The following is a 22,803-nucleotide window of genomic DNA, read 5'->3' as shown; positions in this document are numbered from 1 at the left end:
CATCGCTTACGTAATAAAACAAGTTACTGGCGCTCTGTACAGATTTACCGCTAAAAAATTGTCGACCGCGATTCTGTCTGACCACAGTTTGGATTTAGTACACATTTGTGGTGTGTGTGTGTGTGTGTGTGTGTGTGTGTGAGAGAGAGAGAGAGAGAGAGAGAGAGAGAGAGAGAGAGATGCTCACCGACCCACCGGTGTCGTAGTTTTGTAAATAGTTCAATCACATGCAAATTTTTAAAATGCGTACGGTAATTCATCGTCGCAATCCGTCAGTGCCTCCCCCCCCCCCCCCCTCCCCAGAAAAAAAATTAAGATTCTGAATCCCAAATGTGAAGGCTCCTGCATAATATCCCTGACACATTTTCTCCAAATTTTATGGTAGCTTTATTTGCTCATTATTGACAAAACCGAGACAGTGAAATAAATCGGAAACAGTTTTCATTATGTCAGTGTATATTTCGATATACAGTGTCATCATCAGAGTTTCAGTCCGGTGATCCCTCATTGTTGCGTCAGCACGCCAGAAACCTGTATTTGTAGATTTTGTAGCTTCTTTGATATGACGTGACAGTAAAGTTAGAAAGCCTAAACAAAAGGTGAGAGAGACGTCACTGTTATGTCATATGCAAAAGAAATCAATAAAATTCACAGATGAGCTTTTATGGCGTGCTGGCTACGCGATGAAGGTCCTACATAGAAACTGAAACACTGATATGTGACTTCGAAATGTGCGTTGACATGGTAAAACGCTATTCATTAGAAAGTGTGAAACGCAATAAGAGAACTGAAATCTCGCCTAAAAGCGAGTTCATGTTTTAGCGCAAGTTTTAACAACTGGAAATGTTAATGCACTGACGCATTTCATCGTTTCGAGTGGTTATTTCACTCCTTTGTCATATTCTTGAAGTTACGAGTTTTGCATACGCTTAAATGTAGGAGACGAAAAAATACCAACTTAAGGTTTCACCAAATGTCAATCTACCTCGCTGTCATGTAAAATAGGGCACACATTACTAACACGCATTAAAGCGTCAACCTGTTGTGTAGCCGCACGTAGGTCATAATTCACAATTCCTAAAACATTTTTCTCCATTGCAGGTGTTCTTACATGGCAGTTCCTAACCTGCTTCAAACACACAACACTCTTCGCCATATCTGGCTTCCGTTATGAATGTGTTATAGATACATGTTAGTGATGCCTACAGTAAAACTTCTATGATTTTTATCGATCAACCTGTAAAAAGGTTAGATGAAGCAGGCCAGTAGTATTATAATTTAAAATAAGTATCGGAAAAAGTCCTTAGATAAGTGAATGTTTTCTGTTTAACCTGCGTGAGAAAATTTTCGGGCAATGAAAACATAGTAGACCTAATATGACCTGGAACGCAAAGGTGTGTGTGTGTGTGTGTGTGTGTGTGTGTGTGTGTGTGTGCGTGCGTGCGTGCGTGCGTGCGTGCGTGCGCGCGCACAGGGAGGGAGTGGGGGAGGAGGTAAGTACTTCGAAATACACCAGGAAAAAAGAAAATCAAAATTTATGAAGCAATACGGTTGTGCCAAAAATACTGAGACACGTAGACACACATAGAGACACATAGAAACACATGTATGCAAACATATGTCCATTACAGTTGACATTACTAGTAAGGCGTTTCCTAGTTCGATAGTTTGAAATGGGATTGTATATTTTTTTGAAGATTAAATACTGTTGCTGATCATAGAATGTACTAGGAACCGAGCTGACTGCAGGACCGTTGATATTCACAATATATATAAATGACCTTGTGGATAATATCGGAAGTTCACTGAGGCTTTTTGCGGATGATGCTGTGATATATCGACAGGTTGTAACAATGGAAAATCGTACTGAAATGCAGGAGGATCTGCAACGAATTGACGCATGGTGCAGGGAATGGCAACTGAATCTCAATCTAGTCAAGTGCAATGTGCTGCGAATACGTAGAAAGAAATATCCTTTATCATTTAGCTACAATATAGCAGGTCAGCAACTGGAAGCAATTAATTCTATAAATTATCTGGGAGTACGCGTTAGGAGTGATTTAAAATGGAATGATCATGTAAAGTTGATCGTCGGTAAAGCAGATGCCTGACTGAGATTCATTGGAAGAATCGTAAGGAAATGCAATCCGAAAACAAAGGAAGTAGGTTACAGTACGCTTGTTCGCCCGCTTTTTGAATACTGCTCAGCAGTGTGGGATCCGTACCCGATAGGGTCGATAGAAGAGATAGAGAAGATCCAACGGAGAGCAGCGCGCTTCGTTACAGGATCATTTAGTAATCGCGAAAGCGTTACGGAGATGATAGATAAACTCCAGTGGCAGACTCTGCAGGAGAGATGCTCAGTAGCTCGGTACGGGCTTTTGTTGAAGTTTCGAGAACATACCTTCACCGAGGAGTCAAGCAGTATGTTGCTCCCTCCTACGTATATCTCGCGAAGAGACCATGAGGATAAAATCGGAGAGATTAGCGCCCACACAGAGGCATACCGACAATCCTTCTTTCCATGAACAATACGAGACTGGAATAGAAGGGAGAACCGATAGAGGTACTCAAGGTACCCTCCGCCACACACCGTCAGGTGGCTTGCGGAGTATGGATGTAGGTGTAGATGTAGATGTATGATTGACTAAATTCCAGCATTCAACGTCTTATCTGATAACGCAACTTAGTGATAATGTTCTGACTGGCGACACGCAGGCATGTAAGACATATTTATTGTCCCTGCACGTCAACACTTCTGGTCGCAAAGTGGCCAAAATACACACATTTCATGAGGAATCTCGCATGCTTACTCGTTGGTACATACATATATCAGCCTGTATTTGTAATGTTCAAAAACCAATATGCTAATCTTGTATTTGATCTTCTTAGAGTATTTTAACTTCGTATCTAATAAAAATCATTTGTTTGTTGCAGGTTCTTTGAAATAGTGGACACATTTCTGGAACAAAATGATGAAGCAGGTAAGAAAATGTTTTTGTACTGTGTTATAAGCTGTCAGAAAGAAAGTATAGCTTTTGTTAGGGCCCCCCGCTGACCCCAGCAGCTGTGCACGTGTTGGCTGCAACGCGGGGAATACGGAGAAATTCTCGGCGGTGTGAATACGATTATATCGTCGGACGCAAACTCGTGTTTGAAGCGGCGCGCGTTCTGTAATGAGGCACGTCATTAATGTGGTTAGCGTGGAATGCGGTGTTGTCACGTTTAGTCCTTACACGTTTCTGACAGTTATAACTTCATTTAGTGCCCAGGGTGAGCCAAGTATAGGTCTCGGGCGAACACGCACACTAATAAATATGTTCCTGAGTGGAAGTTTGTGTTAAAATTATTGAGCGTGCGAGAATCTAGTTTGTGTTTCGAGTTCGATCAACTCGGTCATTAATAGTAAGTGGCTTTCAGAAATTATCGGCTTGTCCCCCGCCGCCCGGCGCGGCAGTTCTTTGTGGTGGAAGCCGTCGGCACGGCCGAGGCTGCCCGCCCGCCTGCCTCTGGACTCGAGGCCTCTCGCCGTCGCATCGCAGCCCAGCGCAGCCGACCCCGGTTTAGCCGACCACTTGCCGTACTTCACGAATCGCTTCGCAGTCGTCATCTGCTATGTTATCAGCAGAGTGCAACTTAATGGATGCGTGAGTGTCCGACTAGGGATCTAAACGTCTAGGACTGGATGCCTCGGTGGTCTGCTTTTCAGTTAATGTGAGTTTCACGTGTGACCGGCGTTAGTGTATATGTAGAGAGAGAGAGAGAGAGAGAGAGAGAGAGAGAGAGAGAGAGAGAAGCGTTGCACTGGAAGTCGAAGTCGAATTGCTTCCTGTAGACACACACACACACACACACACACACACACAGTGAATGAGGGTCACTCAAGTCAGAGGAAGAGACGGGCGTCCCGTACCACTTCCAGTTGTGAAACATTATGGTACTCAAGCCTACTGTCGAGTTGTCGTCAACTTTACTCTCATCCCTCGTCGAAACGGTTAACGGGTAGCAGCATTCTCACGATATTACAAACGATATATGGCGAGCGTTTACTTTGAAGCAGATCCTGGAGTATTAACGTGGAGAAGGGCGCCTTGTTTTGCAAATTGTTGTTGGTTCTTCCAGTGTATCTCTTGCTACCAATTGTAGATGTATACTGATAGTCTTAAATGAATCACACTGGACTCGCATTCGGGAGGACGACGGTTCAATCCCGTCTCCAGCCATCCTGATTTAGGTTTTCCGTGATTTCCATAAATCGTTTCAGGCAAATGCCGGGATGGTTCCTTTTAAAGGGCACGGCCGATTTCCTTCCCCATCCTTCCCTAACCCGAGCTTGTGCTCCGTCTCTAATGACCTCGTTGTCGACGGGACGTTAAAAACACTAACCTAACCATCTTAAATGAATATTTTCTGCATAGAGATTCTAATATTTCACGAAAACTTTTCACAAATTTCTAGGACAAATTGCGAGGGATTGAAATGTAGTTATGAATGGAAAAAAAAACCACACTCACACACACACACACACACACACACACACACACACACACACACACACACACACACACACAAACAGAACTATAATGTATAAAATATTCTACCAAGAACCGACGGATGGGTCAATCAATGCAATAAAATATACACTCCTGGAAATGGAAAAAAGAACACATTGACACCGGTGTGTCAGACCCACCATACTTGCTCCGGACACTGCGAGAGGGCTGTACAAGCAATGATCACACACACGGCACAGCGGACACACCAGGAAACGCGGTGTTGGCCGTCGAATGGCGCTAGCTGCGCAGCATTTGTGCACCGCCGCCGTCAGTGTCAGCCAGTTTGCCGTGGCATACGGAGCTCCATCGCAGTCTTTAACACTGGTAGCATGCCGCGACAGCGTGGACGTGAACCGTATGTGCAGTTGACGGACTTTGAGCGAGGGCGTATAGTGGGCATGCGGGAGGCCGGGTGGACGTACCGCCGGATTGCTCAACACGTGGGGCGTGAGGTCTCCACAGTACATCGATGTTGTCGCCAGTGGTCGGCGGAAGGTGCACGTGCCCGTCGACCTGGGACCGGACCGCAGCGACGCACGGATGCACGCCAAGACCGTAGGATCCTACGCAGTGCCGTAGGGGACCGCACCGCCACTTCCCAGCAAATTAGAGACACTGTTGCTCCTGGGGTATCGGCGAGGACCATTCGCAACCGTCTCCATGAAGCTGGGCTACGGTCCCGCACACCGTTAGGCCGTCTCCCGCTCACGCCCCAACATCGTGCAGCCCGCCTCCAGTGGTGTCGCGACAGGCGTGAATGGAGGGACGAATGGAGACGTGTCGTCTTCAGCGATGAGAGTCGCTTCTGCCTTGGTGCCAATGACAGTCGTATGCGTGTTTGGCGCCGTGCAGGTGAGCGCCACAATCAGGACTGCATACGACCGAGGCACACAGGGCCAACACCCGGCATAATGGTGTGGGGAGCGATCTCCTACACTGGCCGTACACCACTGGTGATCGTCGAGGGGACACTGAATAGTGCACGGTACATCCAAACCGTCATCGAACCCATCGTTCTACCATTCCTAGACCGGCAAGGGAACTTGCTGTTCCAACAGGACAATGCACGTCCGCATGTATCCCGTGTCACCCAACGTGCTCTAGAAGGTGTAAGTCAACTACCCTGGCCAGCAAGATCTCCGGATCTGTCCCCCATTGAGCATGTTTGGGACTGGATGAAGCGTCGTCTCACGCGGTCTGCACGTCCAGCACGAACGCTGGTCCAACTGAGGCGCCAGGTGGAAATGGCATGGCAAGCCGTTCCACAGGACTACATCCAGCATCTCTACGATCGTCTCCATGGGAGAATAGCAGCCTGCATTGCTGCGAAAGGTGGATATACTCTGTCCTAGTGCCGACATTGTGCGTGCTCTGTTGCCTGTGTCTATGTGCCTGTGGTTCTGTCAGTGTGATCATGTGACGTATCTGACCCTAGGAATGTGTCAATAAAGTTTCCCCTTCCTGGGACAATGAATTCACGGTGTTCTTATTTCAATTTCCAGGAGTGTAGTTAAAGGAAAATGTCGTGAGGTAGATTCCTATGTGAGAGAGTTTGTTCATATATGCTGCGAGATCACCAATTTGAATAGTGCTTCTTACTAAATTTCGGGACATTTCTCGGCACAGCATCTTGTGAGGTACGGCTGGTGAGAAAGAGCTGTTGGACAATATCCGTATAATGTGTTGTCGACAAAGATACTTCTTCAGTTATATATTCCCTGTTGATGATTGATGGTATGGTTCTTCACTCTTTTTTTATACGATAGTCTACAGACTAAGCTCTGCTGGTGTGTGTCAAATACCAATTCAAAGCTTCAGTTCACTAGTACCTCTCTCTCAGTTTTCCAAACCATACTGAAGCGCTCATGCCAGCCTATCAGCATTAGTAATGGAGGAAAAAGGAATATAGCACATACAGGCGTCGTCGGAGGCTAGTTTTCCCCGTCAGCATTCGATTATGTACCGAAAAGAAAGTTCTCTGATGTTATAGCTGTGTACTGAACGTATGAGGCTAAGGGAAAACTTCGATCTAGTGGGCAGTCTCCCCAGTTAATCTTCATCTGTCAGGGTGGACCGACTCGGCAATTAGCTAACTGGTGGGAAACTAAAAATTGATGTTTTTGAATTCATAATGGACTTAGACGAGGGCTTGGTGGACAGGATACATTCAAAAAAATGGTTCAAATGGCTCTGAGCACTATGGGACTCAACATCTAATGTCATCAGTCCCCTAGAACTTAGAACTACTTAAACCAAACTAACCTAAGGACACCACACACATCCATGCCCGAGGCAGGATTCGAACCTGCGACCGTAGCGGTCGCGCGGTTCCAGACTGAAGCGCTTAGAACCGCTCGGCCACACCGGCCGGCCGGATACATGCAGAGTGTGTAGATGTAGACCTACTCATTCTAGACATTGCATCTTGGGATGGTACACAGATGTCAGGCATGCTGCTCTGCTGAAGGGTGGGAAGTCGAACACTTCCGTAGTTCTGTTTCCTTCGTTTTAGAATTAACGTGAAAAAATAGTCTTCTATTTATCTGTGCAGTCAGCAGTGTTTCCTCTCATTTTATATATTTTTTTCTTTGATGTTCCCTTCCATTACATTAAAGAACTTTGTTGAATTCGTCAGACACGCATTGTTACACATGGAAGTCGACGGCCTGCCACAGTGGCGTCAGATGAAGATGGCGATTTAGTGCTTCTTGGGTGGCGTATCGGTAGGCTGAGGTCTATATGTCTTCAACACTACGTAGTGTCATTGGATAAAGCTTTCGGGCGTTGGTTCATATCCGCAATTTGTTCATCAAGGCACTCTCTGGCGAGTCCAGTGTTCAGCATTGATGTAAACCCTCTGAGATCACCGCTCGAGTGCGGGTAGTCAAGCACAAAAATTTATGCGTGACTTTTGACATCCAGAAACGCTACCAGTTCTAAAATAGGGTAATAGCATTACGATATTCGACCAAGTTTTCACATAAGAAGTGAACTTAACCTGCGATAGACGATGCAAAGCATATTCGCGAAATATCGGGCTACTGCAAATGGCGTGTTTCTCCTACCCAGTCGGACTGGTAACTCGTTCAGTTAAGAACATAACTCTCTTCAACAAAGTCTTGAAATTTACAAAGGATCAAATACATTCACCGATTACCAGTTTCTCGCCATAGCACGCGACCTGCGGAGACGAACATAATCAGTTAAAAGTTTTTAAGTACGCATTATTTTAATTATATTTCTTTAGCTTCATGCTGAAACTTAAGGGAACTTCCTTGTTATGTAATCATTTTTAAATGATGAAATACAACACAATATTTGTTAAAAGTTTAGAAAAGTGTTCAGCCTGCTTTGTTTTATTTGTCGTAGAAGAGGACTGGATGTATCTGCGGGTTTACTGTCTCACTGTTCGTTCCTCGCTACAAGTTTTTAAGTTGAACATTGAGTGAAAAGCACAGTTCACAATGAGAGAGTAACGACGGTATCGTACTTCCCGGTAAGTACCATTGATACTGATGCTCAGAAGACTTCTGTTTGATCTGTTCGTTAGAAATTCGCCTGAACTGTTTCTGTGCTGAAACGGAACAAAGTGGATTCACAGTTACGTATAACTTTCCTTGAGAGAAAAGGTGATCAAGAAAACGAACAAAGTTCAAATGTAGATATACCAATGTATGGAATGTCAATAAATAGATGTAACAGGACAAGCGACGGAAGTGCCAATGGAATACAAGGTGATAAAAAGTGCGCAAAGGATCGCCGAATGAAGGTTGGCGAGGTAGCGAAAACTGTTAACAACTAAAGTGATCTTGTATTTAATGCCCTGTGAAAACCTTTGAGTATGATATTTTTGTTGCCAAGATAAGTGCTGCCATTATCCGCAGTTGATGAAAAGCGTATGATACGAGTGGCGAAGAAAGACATTCTCATTACAAGTGTTTAGATGAGGCCGGCCGCTGTGGCTGAGCGGTTCTCGGCGCTTCAGTCCTGAACCGCGCTGTTGCTACGGTAGCAGGTTCGAGTCCTGCCTCGGGCATGGATGTGTGTGATGCCCTTAGGTTGGTTAGGTTTAAGTAGCTCTAAGTCTAGGGGACTGATGACCTCAGATGTTAAGTCCCATAGTGCTTACAGCCATTTGAATCATGTTTTGTTCAGATATGTGTGGATACCTAAGGGACCACACTACTTAAACTAACGTATGCTAAGAACAACACAAACACCCATGCCCGAGGGAGGAGTCGAACCTCCGGCAGAAGAGGCCGCGCAATCCGTGACATGGCGCCTCAAAACGCGCGGTCACTCCGCGCGGCAAGTAAACCGGCACAAAAGCGCACTGTGTTACAGACATTGGTACATTGCGCAATATCAGATGCAGATAGCCTGTCCCATGAGCAGAGCAACCAACTCAAGGGCTTCAGGTACAATAGGTACGACGTTCACCAAATAAATGAAGTGATCTCGAGCAAGAATCACAGTAAGACTACTGGCAAGGCACAGGAATAGAAACTTGCTTTTTTGCCATTCTGTGGCTCGTATCGAGCAAGATAAGCCGCCTGCTGAAAATGCGTTAACGTATTCGATATTCAGGCCTCCAACAATTACTGAGACCAGTTGAAGATGCAATAGGTCTCAGAACACCTGGGGTCTTCTTATTACAGAAGGCATGTTTGCTGCTCCCGCTCCTACAATTACCAAAACTGTCGCAACCAATCACCGTTCTCCTAATTACCGATACTTTCTCTTCGCAAACGAAGCAAAGTCATACTTTGCTGAACCGCAGAAATGATGTATTTAGAGGGAGTTAAAGAAAGAAATACTTCAAAGGGAAGTATAATCTGTTCCAGAAATGTGTGATTTGAGAATAATAGTGTCAAAGGCCGTTTGGATTGTTTTTTGTTTGCTAATGAAGCCCATTAGTGATCGGTGTAAGGTGCAAGCGCAGACTGAGGTACACCTTTCGATCATTTTTTTAAATAAGAAATACACTCCTGGAAATGGAAAAAAGAACACATTGACACCGGTGTGTCAGACCCACCATACTTGCTCCGGACACTGCGAGAGGGCTCTACAAGCAATGATCACACGCACGGCACAGCGGACACACCAGGAACCGCGGTGTTGGCCGTCGAATGGCGCTAGCTGCGCAGCATTTGTGCACCGCCGCCGTCAGTGTCAGCCAGTTTGCCGTGGCATACGGAGCTCCATCGCAGTCTTTAACACTGGTAGCATGCCGCGACAGCGTGGACGTGAACCGTATGTGCAGTTGACGGACTTTGAGCGAGGGCGTATAGTGGGCATGCGGGAGGCCGGGTGGACGTACCGCCGAATTGCTCAACACGTGGGGCGTGAGGTCTCCACAGTACATCGATGTTGTCGCCAATGGTCGGCGGAAGGTGCACGTGCCCGTCGACCTGGGACCGGACCGCAGCGACGCACGGATGCACGCCAAGACCGTAGGATCCTACGCAGTGCCGTAGGGGACCGCACCGCCACTTCCCAGCAAATTAGGGACACTGTTGCTCCTGGGGTATCGGCGAGGACCATTCGCAACCGTCTCCATGAAGCTGGGCTACGGTCCCGCACACCGTTAGGCCGTCTTCCGCTCACGCACCAACATCGTGGAGCCCGCCTCCAGTGCTGTCGCGACAGGCGTGAATGGAGGGACGAATGGAGACGTGTCGTCTTCAGCGATGAGAATCGCTTCTGCCTTGGTGCCAATGATGGTCGTATGCGTGTTTGGCGCCGTGCAGGTGAGCGCCACAATCAGGACTGCATACGACCGAGGCACACAGGGCCAACACCCGGCATAATGGTGTGGGGAGCGATCTCCTACACTGGCCGTACACCACTGGTGATCGTCGAGGGGACACTGAATAGTGCACGGTACATCCAAACCGTCATCGAACCCATCGTTCTACCATTCCTAGACCGACAAGGGAACTTGCTGTTCCAACAGGACAATGCACGTCCGCATGTATCCCGTGTCACCCAACGTGCTCTAGAAGGTGTAAGTCAACTACCCTGGCCAGCAAGATCTCCGGATCTGTCCCCCATTGAGCATGTTTGGGACTGGATGAAGCGTCGTCTCACGCGGTCTGCACGTCCAGCACGAACGCTGGTCCAACTGAGGCGCCAGATGGAAATGGCGTGGCAAGCCGTTCCACAGGACTACATCCAGCATCTCTACGATCGTCTCCATGGGAGAATAGCAGCCTGCATTGCTGCGAAAGGTGGATATACACTGTACTAGTGCCGACATTGTGCATGCTCTGTTGCCTGTGTCTATGTGCCTGTGGTTCTGTCAGTGTGATCATGTGATGTATCTGACCCCAGGAATGTGTCAATAAAGTTTCCCCTTCCTGGGACAATGAATTCACGGTGTTCTTATTTCAATTTCCAGGAGTGTATATTATCCTTTTCTAAGGAATATGATTGTGAAACTGTAACGCAATTATTGGCAATAGCTCTCTCTCTCTCTCTCTCTCTCTCTCTCTCTCTCTCTCTCTCTCCCCCCCTCCGTCCCTCTCTCCCTCTCCCTCCCCCCCCCCTCTCTCTCTCTCTCTCTCTCTCTCTCTCTCTGTGTGTGTGTGTGTGTGTGTGTGTGTGTGTGTGTGTGTGTGTGTCCCTTTGAAGACTTAACTTTTTTTCTGTCATTGTAAGCTTTTTGCAATGCACGGAATAGTGTTTGTCGTGAAAGCAGAGAAAACCTCTGGTCCAAGCTCACTGAATGAAAAGTATTTTTCAGTACGCAACACACATTCCCTGCTCAATATGAAATTGATAGCAAACTTGGCTTGCTTTTATGAAGACACTTCTCTTAGCGGATAATTTCCAGACGTACCACGTATAGCGTAACATTGTGTTAAACATTGGAACTGGAAGAAACTAGTGCATTAACATTGTACTAAGAAAGGCGAATATAGAATATAAATGTGGGAACTACTTGTATGCTGTCACATATACAACACATTTCGAAATCATGTTGGCGAGGTGATGGGGATCAAATTCATAGACATCACAGTCACTATATGATAAAACTGTTTCTCTTGTTGACTATTCTGTGAATATCATTACGTAACTCTTGTAATCTTCGGTGACTGTAATACTGAACATAAGGCCTACTGCGAAACATTTCATATCCTGATTTTTCAGGATTCCTTGATGCGCTTGATTAGTGAAATAGACGGCCTGGGTGGACGAGCGGTTCCAGGCGCTACAGTCTGGAACCACGCGACCGCTACGGTCGCAGGTTCGTATCCTGCCTCGGACATGGATGTGTGTGATGTCCTTAGGTTGGTTAGGTTTAAGTAGTTCTAAGTTCTACGGGACTGATGACCTCAGAAGTTAAGTCCCATACTGCTTAGAGTCATTTGAACCATTTGATTAGTGATATTCTTTCGGGCGAGTTGTGTTGTTTGCTTATTGTTTCAAGTTGTTTAAATTCTGTCAGCGACTAACCTTGAAGATGGCTGTAAGGTTATCAGCAGAAATGTCGATAGAATAAATATCACTATCCATGATGCATGCCCTAAAGATGATGGAATATTCTGTCCGTCGCGGAAACTTCAACAAACAAACGAGTACTTCACAGTCGGGTTGGAATCTAGGAAGGGAATCACAACTCGCAGCAGCCGAAGAGAAGGCTGAGTCGAATGTCCAAGTGGAATCAACAGTTCGGCTGCATGTAAATCACGCGATTAAGAACAAGATGAAAATTTTTAACCCATTTTGTAATTTACTGCCCGATATATTCTTCTTTATGAAAATATCGCAGGCGTACCCGGTACTTACATAATCTCGACGCTCCACAGCGTTCGAACCACGAAAGAGGTTGTCCCTCCACAGCGTTCGAACCACGAAAGAGGTTGTCCGTTGAAAAGCGGTCAGTTTTATGTAGCTTGCGGCGTACCGAGTGCTGTGCTCACCGGATTTTCAATCGGCCTCTTGAGTCGAGTGAGTTTCCGTTTGACGACACGGCGTAGGGTAACGAGCAAGTGGCCGGGACGGGACGGGACGGAGGTGGGAGCGGCAGACGCGCGTATCGCCTGCCGGCATCGCGCTGGCCCGGCGCGGCCCGCCGCGACACACGCCCTCTGCCTCTGCCTCTGCCTCTGCCTCTGACGGCGGCCACAATTACCGGCCGCTCCACCTCCAGTACACTCCGGTCTAGCTGGCGCCGCGCCGTCGTCCCCATTAGCTACCATCTCACATCCTTCCACTCTTGTCATCACACCGATTGGTTTCACTATCAGCCGCCCGGGGCTCCTTCTTGCCGAATAAAAGTTTTCTCCCGAGTGGCCGCATCATTTGCCCACCTTAAGCGCTCGAAGCTTCATTCTTAGTGGTAGCGTCTTCCTCAAGAATGATTAAACACTCGCTATAAAACACTCTGTCGCGGCTTACATAAATTAAGAATAAGGTTGGCGACTCGTCTGGAAAACCGGGATTTTTCAGGGGAACTGAAAATACTAGGAAAGACGGGGAAAGCCCAGGGAATCTTGGAGTTGAGGGTTAACATATGAGGCGTGGTCTCTCAGGCCACGCGGAAATTTTCGAACGCACTCTCCAATGTCAGCTGTGGTAGACTGCTGCTGTACTCTGCCTACCTACACCTACATCCATACTCCGCAAGCCACCTGACGGTATGTGGCGGAGGGTACTTTGAGTACCTCTATCGGTTCTCCCTTCTATTCCAGTCTCGTATTGTTCGTGGAAAGAAAGATTGTCGGTATGCCTCTGTGTGGGCTCTAATCTCTCCGATTTTATCCTCATGGTCTCTTCGCAGGATATACGTAGGAGGGAGCAATATACTGCTTGACTCCTCGGTGAAGGTATGTTCTCGAAACTTCAACAAAAGCCCGTACCGAGCTACTGAGCGTCTCTCTTGCAGAGTCTGCCACTGGAGTTTATCTATCATCTCCGTAACGCTTTCGGGATTACTAAATGATCCTGTAACGAAGCGCGCTGCTCTCCGTTGGATCTTCTCTATCTCTTCTTCCAACCCTATCTGGTACGGATCCCACACTGGTGAGCAATATTCAAGCAGTGGACGAACAAGCGTACTGTAACCTACATCCTTTGTTTTCGGACTGCATTTCCTTAGGATTCCTCATATGAATCTCAGTCTGGCATCTGCTTTATCGACGATCAACTTTATATGATCATTCAATTTTAAATCACTCTTAATGCGTACTCCCAGATAATTTATGGAATCAACTGCTTCCAGTTGCTGACCTGCTATATTGTAGCTAAAAGATAAGGGATCTTTCTTTCTATGTATTCGCAGCACATTACACTTGTCTACATTGATATTCAAGTGCCATTCCCTGCAACATGCGTCAATTCGCTGCGGATCCTCCTGCATTTCAGTACAATTTTCCATTGTTACAACCTCTCGATATACCACAGCATCATCCGCAAAAAACCTCAGTGAACTTCCGATGTCATCCACAAGGTCATTTATGTATATTGTGAATAGCAACGGTCCTACGACACTCCGCTGCGACACACCTGAAATCACTCTTACTTCGGAAGACCTCTCTCCATTGAGAATGACAAGCTGCGTTCGGGACTCTTCAATCCAATCACACAATTGGTCTGATAGTCCATATGCTCTTACTTTGTTCATTAAACGACTGTGGGGAACTGTATCGAACGCCTTGCTGAAGTCAAGAAACACGGCATCTACCTGGGAACCCGTGTCTATGGCCCTCAGAGTCTCGTGGGCGAATAGCGCGACCTGTGTTTCACACGATCGTCTTTTTCGAAACCCATGCTGATTCCTACAAAGTAGATTTCTAGTCTCCAGAAAAGTCATTATACTCGAAAATAATACGTGTTCCACAATTCTACAACTGAGCGACGTTAGAGATATAGGTCTATAGTTCTGCGCATCTGTTCGACGTCCTTTCTTGAAAATGGGGATGGCCTGTGCCCTTTTCCATTCCTTTGGAACGCTTCGCTCTTCTAGAGACCTACGGTACACCGCTGCAAGAAGGGCGGCAAGTTCCTTCGCGTACTCTGTAAAATCGAACTAGTATCCCATCAGGTCCAGCGGCCTTTCCTCTTTTGAGCGATTTTAATTGTTTCTCTATCCCTCTGTCGTCTATTTCGATATCTACCATTTTGTCATCTGTGCGACAATCTAGAGAAGGAACTACAGTGCAGTCTTCATCTGTCAAACAGCTTTGAAAAAAGGCATTAGTATTTCGGCCTTTAGTCTGTCATCCTCTGTTTCAGTACCATTTTGGTCACAGAGTGTCTGGACAGTTTGTTTTGATCCACCTACCGCTTTGACATAAGACTAAAATTTCCTAGGATTTTCTGCCAATTCAGTACATAGAACTTTACTTTCGAATTCATTCAACGCCTCTCGCATAGCCCCCTCACACTAAATTTCGCTTCGTTTAATTTTTGTTTGTTTACAAGGCTTTGGCGGTGTTTATGTTTGCTTGAAGTTCCCTTTGCTTCCGCAGCAGTTTTCTAACTCGGTTGTTGTACCACGGTGGCTCTTTTCCATCTCTTACGATCTTGCTTGGCACACACGCACCTAATGAATATTGTACGATGGTTTTGAACTTTGCCCACTGATTCTCAACATTATCTGTACTTGAGACAAAACTTTTGTGTTGAGTCGTCAAGTACACTGAAACCTGCTTTTTGTCACTTTTGCTAAACAGAAAAATCTTCCTACCTTTTTTAATATTTCTATTTACGGCTGAAATCATCGATGCAGTAACCGCTTTATGATCGCTGATTCCCTGTTCTGCGTTAACTGTTTCAAATAGTTCGGGTCTGTTTGTCACCAGAAGGTCTAATATATTATCGCCACGAGTCGGTTCTCTGTTTAACTGCTCAAGGTAGTTTTCAGATAATAATTGCCAACTCTACAATGTTTTGCTCTCGGTTGCATTATCGCCTCCTTTGTTTCTTGATGATACATGTTACTGACACGTGGTGCAGTCTCCCAGACCGCGCCTGTTTTCATCAGTATAGTACAAAAAGTGTTCGCGGGAACGTATCAGTTTTAACTTCTTCAGTATAGTACAAAAAGTGGCCGGTCGCGGTGGTCTCGCGGTTCTAGGCGCGCAGTCCGGAACCGCGTGACTGCTACGGTCGCAGGTTCGAATCCTGCCTCGGGCATGAATGTGTGTGATGTCCTTAGGTTAGTTAGGTTTAAGTAGTTCTAAGTTCTAGGGGACTGATGACCGCAGATGTTAAGTCTCATAGTGCTCAGAGCCAAGTACAAAAAGTGTTCGCGGGAACGTATCAGTTTTAACGATCCGAAGTTTGATGAAAATGTTCGTTGGTGGCTGGAGGGATACAGATCAAGTAGTAGACGAAAAAGATCACGATTTTTACAATAGCCAGTGATCACTTTTCTCCTAGTGGAGGACCACTTGGAGGAAGAACTTCAGGACAATCGTGATGGGGTCCATTCTGTTTCCTCAAGGGTAATTTCTGTGTCCAAGTTTAAAGCCTAGAATTGTGTTTTAAGTGGAAATTTACTTGCTACAAAGATACTAAATGTTTAGGAATGTAAAATTCAGTTCTCTTGACAGTTTATATGCAGTATTTAGAAAAAACCGCACGGAAGTACGTCATCTCGTGTGATAAGAAGTAAAATACTACAGGATTTATTTAGTGTAATAAAATCAAGTAGTATTTAGGTACTTGAATAATTGTAAAAATAAATGTTACATAAATAATAAATAATAATAAAAATTTCAAATGATTTGCTCCTTAAATCTCGGTTTAAACGTTCCAGAGACCCCACCTCGCAGTACACGTTACGGAAGAGTCACCTTATGAGTTAAGGGTCAAAGCGTGCGTTGGTGCAATAAACTGCTGTAAGTCATTTTGTTACCAATCTCTCTGACAATGACATTCTGCTTCGGAAACAATCGGTTGTCTAGTCGCGTAGCGATAGGTGAAGATGGGAAATGAGTTGCGTTGTCTAGCGCTCGAACGCGGCTGCCTCTAGCACGCCAGCCGATGATGGACTCTTCGTTATTAACCGTAGGTTGTCAGCGTCCAGGTCGGTTTCCCATTGCGTGCATATCAGTGAGACGGACTGTAAAGAGCGTGCGAAAATTTTTCACGTAGTTATGAAATTGCCTTTCCCATAAAAGCAAACTTGGATTTTTTTATAAAAAAGTAAGAATACGGATCCAATATCGAACACGCATATTCGTCAATTAGCGCCGACCATTCAGGCTTCGCTTCTTTTTTTGCTATTTTCAGTGGCAGGTAGTACTTTGCTTCCTTCCTCGCAATGTCATTCTTCAAGTTAAACACCTTGCCCATAGATAATAATCTAATAATATTTTATAAACTTAACAAAGGTCACAAATTGAACCTCAGTGAAGTACTTGAAATCTTTATGTACAACAGAAAACATAGAACACGCTCAATCACAAACCTCAGACAGTGACAGTGAAATGTTTTAGAAGCCTCTGAAGCACACTAGACGATGCATGCTGACTTATATTGTCATCTTTTCTTTTGTAGTCTAAATCATGCAGACATCTCCCAAGTCACCAAACTGATACATTAACAAATAAATATGCTGAAACGTAGATTTAAAAAATTTCTTCTTTCTTTAAATAGGGATATATCTTAAGCGAAAAAATTGTAAATATTTAAACACTTACATATTATTGTTACCTATGTCTTCGATTCCCATTGTAAACTTCTAATGCTGTTTGAGGTACAATACACTGTATTTTTGCATACATACAAGCTCTGGGCACTTTGTGTTGTCGTTTCGTGTTTCTGTGCCAATTATTACGAAAATGTATATTTATAACGACCCTGTGCTGGAACATCCACTGTCACGTTACGATAACAAGTGCAAATTATACCTTATTTCTAGAGAAGAGACAACTAGCTACATTAAATAAACAAAAATGCGATGTAATCCATTGATCCTGCTGAAGATTAGGGTGTAAGCCCTCGAAACGAGTCGTGGGGGAAAGTAAAATGGCTGACACAGATAATTGTTTTACAAGTAGTATTAGTTTATATTGCCTTTCCCGACTGTAATTGAAGTCTTATTTCAATCAAACGCGTTTCTCTTTATTTCAAGGCATCTTCAGTAGTCAGATGTTTTGCTTCCTAGTCCTTTCCTAATGTTCTTCCACACTTAGGTGCTAGACTTATAGAACATTACACTTCTCTGACATTGAAAATTTACCCGGTGTCAGGGAAGTGCAATCTTTTAAAAATCGAGCACCTACTCATGGAAGAACATTAGGGACGAACTAGGAAGCAAAAAATCTGATTTCAAATAAAGCGAAATGCGTATGGTCTAAATCAGGCCCCGGTAGCTCAGCGGGGCCAACGAGGTATACTGGCTATGTGGCGTGCTTCGCAGCACGTGACATTACAGGTCTAAAGAGTAGCTGCAGTGTCTCGGGCCGAGAGCCAGTTAAAATTTCACACCAATCTAGTACTTTATAGCTACGTGTTTACATGCAGTCATACTCTCGATAACACATGACAAAGTTAAAGGGCTTTAGTGTGTACCTTTTCATACATATACTGATTTACCACGTGGCCCCCGGCGTAGCCAAGGGTTCACGATGGATGTCGGCAAAGGAACTAATGTGACGCCACAACTTCGTTGTAGGGCCAGTACTTCTCGTGGGCTCCAGTAGAATAGGGGAAGCGCTGTATTCAGAGGAATGACAATCTGTTAAGTTCGCTCTAACCTTAAACGCAAGCGTATATACCTAAGAGCGCAGTACTTAAAATCGATGAAAAGCAGCATTTTGGCCAGATTAGGAAATCCAAAGCCAAGTCAGACACACCAGTATTTTCTTCGACATAAATTTCCACGACTTCACAAATTAGCAGCGACGATAAATGTCGACGTTTGTACTTACATACTTGTGCGAGCCACTTTTTTCCGCAGTGAAGACAAATCTACCCACTGAAGCTCATCGACAGACTACCAACTTAAAAGCTTACTTTCGAAAGCAGTACTCAGAAAGCGTTACCATTAATTTATGCTTTAGTAAAAAGCAAACTAAGTAGTATTCATTGACATACAGTGTTTCTATGTTGGATGTGCGAATAAATTAGTCACGTAATACAAGTTGACGTAAATTTAGGCCGGCCAGAGTGGTCGAGCGGTTCTAGGCGCTACAGTCTGGAACCGCGCGACCACTACGGCCGCAGGTTCAAATCCTTCCACGAGCATGGATGTGTGTGATGTCCTTAGGTTGGTTAGGTTTAAGTAGTTCTAAGTTCTAGGGGACTGATGACCCCAGAAGTTGAAGTCCCACAGTGCTCAGAGCCATTTGAACCATTTGTTTTGGCGTAAATTTAAACTTTGACCGAAAACGACGTTCATCATATTTTTTACTTAGCTGTCCCATGTTCTTCGCCTCATCAATTTAAAGAAATGCAAGTTTCATTTCATTGTTATTTTTCATCAATACAACTGTTCAAAATGGTTCAAATGGCTCTGAGCACTACGGGACTTAACATCTGAGGTCATCAGTCTCCTAGAACTTAGAACTACTTAAACCTAACTAACCTAAGGACGTCACACACATCCATGCCCGAGGCAGGATTCGAACCTGCGACCATAGCGGTCGCGCGGTTCCAGACTGAAGCGCGTAGAAACGTTCGGCCACACCGGCCGGCAATACAACTGTCTTAGGATATAAATTTGCGACGAAATTAGGCATTAAACGATATATCTCCGTAGAACTAACATTAACGGCCGTAAAACAGATTCCTTAACAACAGTTCCTCGTGGCGAGCCGTCTTATTTCGATTCCTTCTCCCTTCCCTCCATTCTGCTTCACTCTCGCCCCCTCTCCTCCCCACACGAGTACAGGTCTGAGCCACTGGTGTGGCATGAGCGCGAGTCAGTTCGCACGATCAGATCGTTGAACAGACTTTTCCTACGGTCGAAAAGAATTATATAAACTATATTACTTGTATAACTGCGACTGAGAAAAATGAGGCCTAAAAACAAAAAAGGCAACGGGTATAATTTTTAAAATTTGTCTTACGTTACTTCGTACAAGTACACACCATCGTCGAGTACGCAATGATTAGAGTTGCAATTCTTTCAGGTAGAACTGCCACCAGAGTACATTACTGTTGTTCGTGTTAGTGTTGTTACCAGGCCTGATAGGGTCTGTAAGGTGTGTGAACAGCATCAGAGGTTGAGTGGTCACTGTGAGGGAGACGGAAAAGCTGTGTGTTGCGTAGCTAGTCGAAACGTGCAATATCGAGATTTATGGGGCATTTGGATTTGACAGTGAATGAAAAAAATGGTTCAAATGGCTCTGAGCACCATGGGACTCAACTGCTGTGGCCATAAGTCCCCTAGAACTTAGAACTACTTAAACCTAACTAACCTAAGGACAGCACACAACACCCAGCCATCACGAGGCAGAGAAAATCCCTGACCCCGCCGGGAATCGAACCCGGGAACCCGGGCGTGGGAAGACAGTGAATGAGAACGTGAAGGCAGGTATACCTCGTCGTCGAGGTCACAGTCGACCACGTCTGACCAACACAATGGGGGATCGCTGTGTAGTGCACGAAGCACATCGTAACCTATTCACGTATGCATGTGGTATCCAGGAACAAGTAATGGACGTCCTACAGCCTACAACATGCTGTGTCACATCAGTCGCAGACTAGCAGCAGTCGTACTGGGGAATTACCGTCCCGTGCGTAGGCCGCCACAATACAACACAAACGGCCGCATTTGGAGTGGTGCCGCGAGCGTGAAGCGGGAACTGCTGATGAATTGCGTCACGTTCTGTGTAGCGATGAATCGCGTTTCTGCAATATCCCGGATTACCGTCGTATGGGGGCAGCCTGGAGAGAGACTCCATTCTTCCAGTATTTTGGAAAGGTGCAACGGAGTGGCTTCATGTTGTTGGGAGTCATCGGGTACGACGTCAGGTCACGACTGATTCGCGATCCTTTATTGTATGATCCTTAATTGTATGATTATATGATAGCGGAACAAACACTGGTAGCAGTTACTTCTGTAAAATATCTGGGAGTATGCGTGCGGAACGATTTGAAGTGGAATGATCATATAAAATTAATTGTTGGTAAGGCGGGTACCAGGTTGAGATTCATTGGGAGAGTGCTTAGAAAATGTAGTCCATCAACAAAGGAGGTGGCTTACAAAACACTCGTTCGACCTATACTTGAGTATTGCTCATCAGTGTGGGATCCGTACCAGATCGTGTTGACGGAGGAGGTAGAGAAGATCCAAAGAAGAGCGGCGCGTTTCGTCACAGGGTTATTTGGTAACCGTGATAGCGTTACGGAGATGTTTAATAAACTCAAGTGGCAGACTCTGCAAGAGAGGCGCCCTGCATCGCGGTGTAGCTTGCTCGCCAGGTTTCGAGAGGGTGCGTTTCTGGATGAGGTATCGAATATATTGCTTCCCCCTACTTATACCTCCCGAAGAGATCACGAATGTAAAATTAGAGAGATTAGAGCGCGCACGGAGGCTTTCAGACAGTCGTTCTTCCCGCGAACCATTCGCGACTGGAACAGGAAAGGGAGGTAATGACAGTGGCACGTAAAGTGCCCTCCGCCACACACCGTTGGGTGGCTTGCGGAGTATAGATGTAGATTGAGGGAACTCTGACGGCACAGCGGTATGTCACGGGCATCTTGTATCCTCAGGTCTTACCTGTCGCGCGACAGTAACGTGGTACCACTTTTCAACAGGACAGTACTCATCCGCACAAATCACGCGTATCTGTGAACTGTGTGCACGTGTTGAGTACTCACGTGCCCAGCGCCACCCCGGATGTGTCCTCGATAGATCACGTGTAGGACCAGCTCGGACGTCAACTTCGTGCCAGTGCCTGTATCAAGGACCAGTTGTGGGCCACATTGACTCGAGAGAGGATACAACGAATTTGTAATACCCTTTCCAACCAAATTAGTGCTTGCATTCAGGCCAGAGATGGTGCAAAGTTACACAGAAAAGTAGGCTCATACAGTCAAGATGTCTGTCAATTTGACTCGATTTTGTAACACTGAAATAACATTACGTACCTCCTCAATCCGCCAAGTGTATTTTTGTTTTCTCCTCCTCTCCTGCTGGGGCTTCACTTTTTCTTTGGTCAGCTAGGAAACGAGGCTGCTGACGCTGCTGCCAAAGCTGCAGTCCTCGTACCTCAGCCCACTAGTTCGTATATACCCTCCGATGATCTCCGTGTTGCCGTCTGTCAGGAGGAGGTGTCCGTTTGGCATCGCCAATGGTCCTCCTTTCGTGGGAATAAGCTCCGGTTTATTAAGCCTCTCCCAGCGGCTTGGACGACCTCCTCTTGGCCCTTCCGCCTGAAGGAGGTCATTTTAACTAGGTTGCGTATTGGGCACTGCCTTTGTTGGCGTCATCATTTGATAAGTGGCGCTACCCCACCACTTTGTACACATTGCGCTCAAATTTAACTGTCAGCTACTTCCTGACGGAAGGCCCATTTTTTAACCGTTTACGTTCCCGCATGGGTTTGCCGTCTGAGTTATCGGGCCGTTTTAGCAAATGACGTGCGGGCTGTCGACCGCGCTTTACTTTTTATGCGCCAAAGCGATATGGCGAAAGCCATTTAATTTTTAGTTTTGGACCTCCGTTTCTGTATGGTGTCTTTTTTAGCCCTTTCTCCACGTCCCTGTTTTTAGCTGTCTTATGTCAATGTGGACTGACGTGTAGTCGTTTTTTAACTCCTCTCTGTCTTCGTGTTCTATACTTTTTACTTGGTCGCGTATGACCCCAGTTGTTTTTGCGCCCTAAAACAAAACAAACTTTTTTTTGGTCAGATAGTGTAGATACCTTTTCTGAGTTCGCGATCCGTTGTCATTTTGTTGATTATTATTGCGTAAAGGAACATTCCTCACTCAGGAAATATTAGTCACCCTAAACGATAGGATTTCATCAAGGCAGTAGCACATCGTTATTCAATATACACGGTGTTTCAGGAGGAATAGTAAATATTTTAGGAGGTGGTAGTATAGACGAATTGCAATAAAATGCCTTACAACATGTGTCCAATTTTTATTGGGTACAGAGATGCAGCTGTTAATATGCAAACCAAACAAACTTGAATTAAAAGCAAATGAGGACGTTTAGAGTTGATTTTCAAAAATTCCTCCGCCAACTTCAATACACTTTTGGCTTCTCCTGATAACACGATGAGTAGCTCTTCTGAGGTAGCCCCTGCGTTCTTTTATGAGGGCTGCACTACTCATAATC

At 45.5% G+C, this 22,803-nt stretch overlaps 1 protein-coding gene across 1 annotated transcript in view; it reads left to right on the top strand.

The window, feature by feature from the left end:
- LOC126235528 (RNA/RNP complex-1-interacting phosphatase) overlaps positions 1–22,803 on the top strand; it is a gene marked incomplete at its 3' end in the record, with an annotated part of 492,423 nt that overhangs the window by 399,275 nt on the left and 70,345 nt on the right. The window contains exon 6 of the mRNA XM_049944250.1: positions 2,938–2,984. Coding sequence (XP_049800207.1) covers positions 2,938–2,984 — 47 coding nt within the window. The remainder of the gene's footprint in view (positions 1–2,937; positions 2,985–22,803) is intronic.

This window comes from Schistocerca nitens, chromosome 1 (genome assembly GCF_023898315.1).
Source record: "Schistocerca nitens isolate TAMUIC-IGC-003100 chromosome 1, iqSchNite1.1, whole genome shotgun sequence".
Lineage (NCBI taxonomy): Eukaryota > Metazoa > Arthropoda > Insecta > Orthoptera > Acrididae > Schistocerca > Schistocerca nitens.
Note: the sequence above shows the minus strand (reverse complement) of the source record. Positions and strands in the feature narration are given on the sequence as shown.